The 10000-nt window shown below is 34.9% G+C and overlaps 1 protein-coding gene across 2 annotated transcripts in view; it reads right to left on the bottom strand.

Annotated features, from left to right (window-relative positions):
* Positions 1–10000, bottom strand: part of LOC122253016 (regulation of nuclear pre-mRNA domain-containing protein 1B) — a 12090-nt gene that overhangs the window by 1601 nt on the left and 489 nt on the right. Inside the window, exons 1-7 of one of the 2 annotated variants that reach the window (XM_043015780.2) lie at positions 6752–6853; positions 3850–4089; positions 3467–3529; positions 2097–2284; positions 1046–1145; positions 759–934; positions 1–509 (exon numbers count right to left, since the gene is read on the bottom strand). The exon at positions 1–509 is cut by the window's left edge and continues 1601 nt beyond it. In XM_043015780.2, the coding sequence (XP_042871714.1) occupies positions 363–509; positions 759–934; positions 1046–1145; positions 2097–2284; positions 3467–3529; positions 3850–4063 (888 nt within the window). In that variant the 5' untranslated portion in view covers positions 4064–4089; positions 6752–6853 and the 3' untranslated portion in view covers positions 1–362. Of the gene's footprint in view, positions 510–758; positions 935–1045; positions 1146–2096; positions 2285–3466; positions 3530–3849; positions 4090–6751; positions 6854–10000 lie in introns of those variants that run through there. The other variant, XM_043015772.2, reaches the window with a different exon arrangement.

A 10000-nucleotide genomic window follows, 5' to 3' on the forward strand; every position in this document is an offset into this window, starting at 1 on the left:
ACTATTTAATGCTATGATATGCTCCCAAATATAGATACATACATACATTTGATTAGAAAAAAAAGGAACCTTAAGCTGAAATTATCAAAGGAAACAGAAGTGTCTTTTTCTTGGCACAAATGCAAATTCTTTTAAGAAGTTGAAAAAAAAGAGAAATCAAATGCATGCATAATCCACTTTTCCATAAGACTTATACATCACAAATCCCATCTTTCATACCTCACAGTTTATATCCACATAACAATAAGAATATCTATACTTCATGCTAGTACAGTCCATCAGAACTATTTAATAGTTCTGGGCATTTAGGTATCACAAAATAATAGGTGAAAAAAAAATTTACAAGCCTACAGTCCACGAGATCATGTGAAGAGGTCGCCCGCAGAAGGCAGGGGAGCAAGTCCACCCGTTTTAATGTTTGGAAGTTTTGAGATATCAGGAAGGTTTTGCAGGTGTGCTCTTAGCTCTTCCCTGACCTTCTTTACTTTCATTTGCTTCTGACGATGTTCCTGGAAAGAAAGGAAGTGTGTGAAAAATAGATTGGGGGACAGGGGGAAGTAAGATGTATACAAGAATTAAATTTGACAAATTGCTTATTACATAGCCTTGTAATTTTATAAAAAGTTACAACATGGATTAAATTCAATGTCTACAAGGAAGTACTGAGAATTAAGTTTCTATAAAATATAAAAACACAGCATGGCACAACACCCTATTTCCAAAATCAACAAATAAACAAGAAAGACGCTCATTCTCACTTCTAAGGTCTCTTCCGCTTGTGCAAGGAGGTCCTTCTGGTATGCAATGTAGTCGTGGAGCATGCGCGCCACGGCCTTCCGAGCCTCCATTTCCTCTGCAAGTCTCTTATTGTAGGCTTCTAACATGGACAGCGCTTCCTCCACTTTCTGGCAGAGTGCTCTTCCAGCAGCCAGATCTGTGGAGGTAAATATCGTGGTAATGAGCGCTGGTACTATTGAGAACAGAGGTGTAGCTGACACTATGAAGAGTATAACTAATACCTCCTGAGGGCATATTTCATGCTCACCCTGTAGTTTGTTGAGAAGATTTACATCCGAAACCTCTGCAGGGAGATTTGCAATCTTCTCCCTGACAACCGCATCCGAGGTGGCTGCACTTTCAAGTTCCTATGATATGAAAGACATTTGAAATGACATATTTACATAAGAGTATATCGTATAAAACAAAAATATAAAATATGAAAATATATAGTTTGATCTAAAACAAAAATGTACAATGTTTTTTACATTGTAATTTTGAATACAATGATTTTCATATAAAAGAAACACATCAAAGTTTCTGTTATCCCTATAATACTCATGATCTAGTTCTCAAGATTTCTTCAAAGATATCAAGTTCCACTTAACCCACACAGGATGGGTGGTACAGCATGTGTACCGCGCATTCAATGATTTAGGCCTAATAATTCGAACGCCCCGGCATTTGGACATTCAAGGCTAGAATTCCCCCGTCTGGGATGGGTTAATTAGGTATACCTCCTATACAATGAACAGTTATGGATATTACTTGGTGGAAGAAAAAGTAATCTAATAAACAAATAATATATATGTATTATTGACAATGTTTTGACATGATTTTTAGACTCAACGATGGTTTGCAAGTGCTATGCATTCAATGGGAACTGTGCTTTGTATTTTGAATTTTTATCTTTTCTTCAGGCTAGCAATGTGTGCACATTACTCCCTCATGATGTTAGGCAGACTTTAGAATATTTCTGAGCTAAATCATTTTTCTTTCTTGTTGCTAGCAGTGTAAATAACCAATGAAATACTGGTATTTACTGTTACTGATGCATTAAGGCAGGGAAAATTTACAAATTAACAATATTGGCTATTGCTTCTTGCCTTTTACAAACTTTTAATTAAATACTTTACTTCCCTTGTCTGCACGAACAGGACATCAGGAATTGTAACGAATTACATAGTACTTTTCCTTGAGAAAACCATCATGACAGCTTCCAATACATTTATGATGAAATCTACATGCATCCTCTTTCCTCACACCTATATATCTATATACCTAAAATCATATACACTTAAATTCATCTGAATATATACCTGCAGTGCCTCAATAAGCTGTTCTGGTTCAGGAGGATCACTGGGTGGTGAAGACACATGTGGTGAGACAATGAACTGGCCGATTTCTCCTTCGCTGTCCTTGCGCGCCCGTGGCTCCGGAGTCGTAGATTTGATGGGTTCACTCTTGCTTTCTCTCCGATGCTTCTTGGTGAGCGAAGTGCTGTTTCCTGGTGGATGAAGGAGGAACAGTCAGGCTTGAAGAAAAATAAGGAATAACAGCAAGAAAATAGAACTGATGATGATGATGATGATGATGATGATGATGATGATGATGATGATAATGATGATGATAATGATGATGATGATAATAATAATAATGATGATGATAATGATAATGATAATGATGATGATGATAATGCTGTTGACAATGATAGCAACAGAACTGTCTAAGAAATAATACAATCAGTCTTGCAAGCAAAATATTCTTCCAACTTCCCAGAAGTCTTCTTTTGCAAATTATTCAATTATTTCCTTAGTCAGAATCTCAAATAACAATTACTCAATCAACCCATTTACTCCGGTCAGATGACATCCTATCATATTCTGATCTCTCACTCTAAATACACGTTTTACAAAGTTATGGATGTATATGCTCACTGCAGGTGTATTTGTATAGACACATTGTTATTGACTTATGAAAAAATAATAATAATAAATAAAAATTAAAAAAACGCCTCACAGCATCCAGTAGAATCGGGTAAGTGAAAAACACTAAGAAAGGCATGGCACGGCATCACACAGGAAGAGACCTTACACATGGAGGCTGTGTGCAGATATTACAGAAGGAGCGGCATTAGGCAAATAATTAGCCCGGTGTAAATGGGTTAATTAATCTCTTAGCAGTGTCATTAGTTTTCTCTCTTCAATGTGCAATTTTGTGGGGTACGTGCTAGCACATGGGACAGCAAATTCCTTTATCACTAATGCTACTTGGATTTTTTATGTTTGTTGTCATATCATATGGGAGTAATAAGCTGATCGTGTTCGTATGTAAACTGCTTAATGGGAAGTGAGTCGGTGGGTAAAACCTAATGTTGGACAAAGATTAGACGGTGTAAATATCTGAAACAAAAGTGTTTAATTTCTGTAAACAAATTTATGGGTGTCATTCGATATCTTTCCCATCAGTAATATCCGCTATATGTTACCCACCTGACTGAAAAATACAAAAAACTATTTTATGATAATACGTCACACTCTCACATATGACTTAAGCCATGCTCCTCAAAGTATCTAACCACGTTTATCAAAGAATCAAATGCGCATCGACAAATAACAAGAAAACTGATGCCTTACCAACTTCAATGACATGTGAACAAGAATGACAAAACAAAATTAAAAATGCTTACCACTATGTTCTCTTTTTCTCCCTTCATCTTTCTTTGTTTCCTTTGTTTTTCCTTGCCCTTTATCTGAAATAAAAAAAGAATATAATGACAATGATGAGATTAAAAGACAATATTACCCTTGGACTCGTTTTAACACATGCATATCCTACCACAGGGGAATTCCACACTCCTGATTCTTCAAACTATACATAATGGAAAATGAATTCATAATCTAATCTTCTGTACATCTAATCACATTTATCATATTCCACAGTCTAATCCACAATGACAAAGTTCTATGTAGCAGAACTAACACTGGCAAATTTAATATTCAACAATTATAGCTATCGACCCATTAGGTACACACACACACACGCGCAAAAAAAAGCGTCAATCACACTCACTTAACTCTTTCTTATAATGCTTGACCTGGTCACTGTCGAACACGTTTCTCTCTTCCCAAACGGTCAGCAATCTGTTCAGTCCCTTGATCGACTTCTCGTCTAGCCGTAGCCCTCCCAAGTGGTCGAAAACTTTCCCTAGCTTGTTGCCGTACTCCTTGTTGTACTCAGGCCCTTTCTTCTTGCTGTTTTGTATCACGTCGTTCGCCAGGTACATGAACGTCAATTTGCGTGAATCTGAAGCTGAGGGAGATGGGAGGAAAAGGAGGAATTATTAATGGAAGTCCAACGTATATTTAGAATGGAAGGCATTGAGGTAAAAATATTAACATAATGGATGGTTTCTAGTATCAATAATAATGATAATAATAATGATAATAATAATGATAATGATAATGATAATAATGATAATAATAATAATAATAATAATATCAATAGTAATTGTAATAGTAAAAGTAATAAGAGTAGTAGTAGTAATAGTAGTAGTAATAGTAGTAGTATTAGTAGTAGTAGTAGTAGTAGTAGTAGTAGTAATTATAGTAGTAGTAATAGTAGTAGTAGTAATAGTAGTAGTAATAGTAGTAGTGGTAGTATTATTAATATTAGTAGTAATAGTAGTAGTAGTAGTAGTAGTAGTAGTAGTAGTAGTGGTAGTAGTAGTAGTAGTACTAATAGTAATAGTAGTAGTAATAGTAGTGATAGTAATAGTAGTAGTAATAATAATAATAGTAATAGTAGTAGCAGTAATAGAAGTAGTGGTTGTAATAGTAGTAATAGTAGTAGTAGTAGTAATAATAGTAATAGTAATAGTAGTAGTAGTAATAATAATAATAGTAATAGTAGTAATAGTAGTAATAGTAATAGCAACAGCAACAGTAATAGTAATAGTAGTAGTAATAGTAGTAGTAGTAGTAGTAGTAGTAGTAGTAATAATAATAATAATAATAATAGTAATAGTAGTAGTAGTAGCAGTAGTAGTAGTAGTAGTAGTAGTAGTAGTAGTAGTAGTAGTAGTAGTAGTAGTAGTAGTAGTAGTAGTAGTAGTAGTAGTAGTAGTAGTAGTAGTAGTAGTAGTAGTAGTAGTAGTAGTAATCATCAGGATCATCATCATCATAAATAATAATAATAGTAATAATAATAATAGTAATGATGCTGCTGCTGCTGATGATGATGATGATGATGCTGATGATGTTAATAATAATAATAAGAAGAAGAACAATAACAATAACAAAAAAATCAACAAAAAATAATAAAATAAAATAAAAAAATAAAAAATTAAAAATATAAAAAAATAATAATAATAATAATAATAATAACAACAACAACAATAATAATAATAATTGCAAGTAAAACCATCTAAAAGCTAGTCCTAAATCTACAATCTAGATAAAAATAAAATGAATTACAATTGTAATAGCATCTAAAGTATTAAAATCCTTATAGCAACCTCGGGAGTTTCATCTGTCCTCACTGAGAAAATAAAATACAGCAAGTACAGGCAACCATGCACACTGTATCTACATGTAGAACTTCACAGGCACAATTTACTGCTTTAACTTCCATGAGTCTATTGACTTAAGCCTCATATATTGCTTCAACTTCTAAAAGAATGCCATCATCCCTGATTCAGTGAATTTATCTATCCCAGAACGAGCCAGTAAGTAAAGCAATGGAAATGCCGGAGAGAGAGGGAGGAGGAATGCCGAGAGAGAGTGAATAAGGTGGAGGGACATTGTGAGGTGAGACAGACAAGGAGGCCCTGGATTTGGTGGAAGAGGGAGGAATGGACACAAGAGTGTGGAGGGGTAAGGCTTGAGCACCTGACCCTGTGGGAACGAGGTTGTAGGAAGAATGATCTATCTTAGGAAACAAAAAAAATTACCGTGTATCATTTGGGATTTTCCAAGACCATTTGATCCTACCCTGCCATTTACAACAAGACACCCAGTACATTTATTCTCTTCAATTATAAAATTATCATGTCAAGTACCTGGCTGGCTGGAACCACAATTACACCAGTGTAATGAGTATCTGTTCTCTGTAACAGTGAAAACAAAGACACAAGAAGCACACTTAACCAAGCTAGAATAATGTTCTCTGTAACATTTCTCTGTAATAAATCACTTTTTGCCACTGATCCACATGTAAGTATTTAAATTCCAAATTGTGAAGAACTGAAAATTAAATGAGTTTTTTATTTATTTTTTAATTTGGGTTGCTGTCTCTGTCTCTGATAGATAGTCAATGCTTTTATGTGAACTATTTGCTAAATGTTTTGGTGATACCTGCAAGTACCTTCCAAAAAGGACCATTTTCTCATAATAACATTGACACTGTTCTAGCTAAATCCATTCTTGAAACCTGTAGCTATATGACATGATAGTGGTACAGTCTCAAGTGACTGCTGTAGCCTTTGCACTCAAGCAAGGGTTAACATACATCACCTATATATATTTAAGAAAGACAAAGCTTGGGCTGTTTCTCTTTTGAAGACGCATTACCGGCTCTACAAACTCTATATTTCCATTTCATACAAGGCAGAGGTATGTCTGACCTTAGCTAGCAAGCCATTAGGTGCAGTTTTTAAATATGTTCCAATCATTTCATCCTTTCTCACTTTCATCCTTATCATGAAAGTGAGAATTTGGGAGGTTTCTGATGATCATTCAGTTTTAATATGAAGTTTCAGTTTATACCGCAAATGATTACAGAAATCCATAATAAAGGTATAATTCATTTATTATAAAAAAAAAAAACATAGCAGGAAACTCCAACCAAAAATCCTAATAAATAATAAAAAAACAATCAATCACAGTAGAACAATTACAAAAAGCCATGGCCTCATGTATTTGTTCACATACAGAGCCTAATACACCCCTAGGGTTCATGATAGCAACAACATTACCGGAGCTTTCCTGTGGCAATGACAGCGAGAAAGCAATCACAATTTGGCGTCCACTACCATCACGTGTCAGATCACTAACTTGTCAGCTGTAAATCATATGAGTTTGCTTTAACAGGTGTATTTGAGGTTGCTGATTTGATAAGAGTTGTGTGTAATCTCTAGTGACATTTACTCGGGGCTGCCAACTCTTGAAAAGGCAGTTTTGTTGAGAATTGGTAATCCTCACATATCTGGCACTAACATGTCTATCTGTGAGAGGGGGGGGGGGGGGAGTCATAGCAGCCATGGTTTATTGTGATCTGATCACCTGCTAATAACCAACAGACAGCAAAGCAAAACATTTTCAGCACCTGGCAGCCATTGCCTTATCTGATCTAAGCCTATCCTATTCTACCAATCCTATTATACCTTATCCTATCCTATTCTATGTAGCATTTATTTATTGGAAAAAAAATAATAAGACAACACATACAGGTTACTTCTCTGTTGCTAGCAATACTAATAATAAAAAAAATAAATAAATAAATAAAAAACAATTACCTATGATGATGATGGTAATGAAAAGGATCTCAAAAGAAAATTTTTGTCTACCTCACCCTTAACTTCCTTAATGATTCACTCGACTCCCTATCTATTTATCCATCATAAAGCCAATGCAAAGCTCGTCATGACTGCATAACACAATTTCCTGCCTTCTGGTAATGCAAACATAACAATACTGTAACACATACTCAGTGATTTAATCTATGTACATAAATAAGATTTTTTTTTCAATTAAAAATATTCATCTATGTGTCACAGAAATACCCTGGTACTTAAACCAGAAATTAAATACTGGTACAAATATCTAAAAATGTATCTAGACATTATGCAATACAGAGAGTTTGCACCTGTCTTATATGACGCATAATTCTGACACAATCTCATACAATGTTCACTTCATACAGGACATGATTTGTTTTTTCAATCTGATTTATTCACAGAAGGAAAGAAAATGTTGATAAGTCTACCATGATCAACACACATTCTTATTTCTCAAGGAGGATAAAAAATGAATAGTGGCAAAACACTTTATGCCATTAACAACTAAATTAATTCTCTGAAAACAACTACCACCAACATATATGCATGGAACTAAATAAATTAATAATATAACTTAACCCACACTGGACGGGTGGTACAGTACTGTACCGAGCATTCAAAAGCCCAGTGGCCGGGTGGCACAGTATTGTGCCAGCCATTCAATTGATTTAGGCCTAATAATTCGAACGCCCCGGCATTGGGACATTCAAGGCTAGAATTCTCCCGTCGTGGATGGGTTACAATGCAAAAAAATAAAAAAATAAAAAAAACATACAGCTAACCAAATACATGATAAAATTCCAACCCTCTTTATTGTAAATCCTGAGATGTTTCTCTGAAACCAAGACTTAGCAAGGCAAAACATGACCAGCAGGTTTGACTGTACGAACGGCAATTCTTAAACCTAGGATTGCATTTGCCTGTGAAGAGTCACATGTCACTGTGGCTTCTGTATACCTTTAGCACTCTATCTCATATATTGTATATGCTAGAATTTGACTGGTTCCTTGTTAGGTAGTACATTACAATCTCTTGCCAAAGTGAAAGTTTTCTGGCCTTTCACAAGAGTAACAGAGTCCACAGCAATTGCTTGGCTCACTCTGGAGGTGTATTTGATAGGCTTACCTACATTTTTTGCAGAATTTTTTTTCTATACCTAATAGTGTTATCATATGTGTTCTGTAAACTGTACATCACATATACAACGCACCTGGTTAGGCCTAAAAGACATGAGTCACTGCATACATGACGTGACCTTGGAAACTGCTCAAGGTTGAAGGGCCCTCACAGATGTAAAGTTTTATGATCATCACAATGCTAATTTCAGAGTTACAGTTATGGTTTTATGAGACCATGCTGGAAGTTTTTTCTCCATTTTTGTGCAGCAATATTTTCAGGGTTTACAGTACAAATATTTGAAACTCTACTCTAAAATTTGGTTTTCACAAAGAATATACTCTCCACCTGCATTTTCTATAGGACACTTCTATTCTTGAAATACTGTTCTCTGTTAAATTGCTGTGTATATTCTTCTACGATTCATAATTAATCATAGCACATAAATCTGCATAGTTGCCTATTTTCTCCCTTTCTTTTACTGTACAGTTTGACAAATGACGCTTCTCAGTTTCCGTACAATTTTCACACTCTGTATCCCTGTCCACATATTTATATCCCAAAATACACACGTACTGTTTTTGCAAAATGCATGCACTAGACCTCACTGGACACTATCATGGTTTCCTGATATTTTATATAGAAAATAATAAAGCTTATGGAGATTTTCCTCACAGTTAAGAAGTTGATATATCTATACAAAAGTTGCACATTGCTGTTACTAATGTATCTATAATGAATTGTCTAAAAATTTGATATTACCTAAAGAACCATTAGATCTTATGATATAAATAAAAAAATTTATATCGAAAATAGTAAAGCTTATGAACATATTTCTCACACTTACAAATAAGATATATCTCTACAACAGTTGCACATTGCTGTTGCTAATGTAATTATTACCAATCAACTATTTATGATTTCTACTGCCTAGATATAGTTATTTTCTATCCAATATTGGCTCCTAATGGCTGGGGAGGGCATAAGGTATACCATAACCCTCCTCACAGATATATTATAACAAGGTTCAAAAACAGCATCAAATTACAGATGGAGTTATAATTTTTCAGGTGATTGGCATGATCTATGGCACCTTGACTCAGGCAACCATACCTTAGTCACATAAAATCTGGCAAAAAGGAATTCGGACAGGTTCGATATTAGTCAAGGTCTACAAGTGTTATCTTGCTGGAATCACGGTGGAAATTTGTTGGCCTTCGCTTGAGCGCCAACAGGTGTGGCGGCTGCAGTAACTGACTGATGCCGCACCACAATGGTTGACGCTTATATCATCACTATGGTTCACTTCCTAACTAAATCTACTATATTAGGATAGAATGCATCAGATGCAATATATTGAGAATTTTTTTTATAACATCAGTTAAGCCCAGCGTTTCTAAATAACTTCCACGTATTGCTGTACGGCAATACGCGAGGTGCATTTCAGCGTCTTTCCGTAATCATCAAGGTTCACTCACACCCTCTAAATATCATCTGCTACAGTTTAGTCACTAATTACACTAGACTAATTTCTTATTCCATTCTTTTAAT

The sequence above is a fragment of the Penaeus japonicus genome, unplaced genomic scaffold (genome assembly GCF_977035675.1).
Source record: "Penaeus japonicus unplaced genomic scaffold, GWHDUDI00000001_assembly GWHDUDI00000027, whole genome shotgun sequence".
Taxonomy (NCBI): Eukaryota; Metazoa; Arthropoda; class Malacostraca; order Decapoda; family Penaeidae; genus Penaeus; species Penaeus japonicus.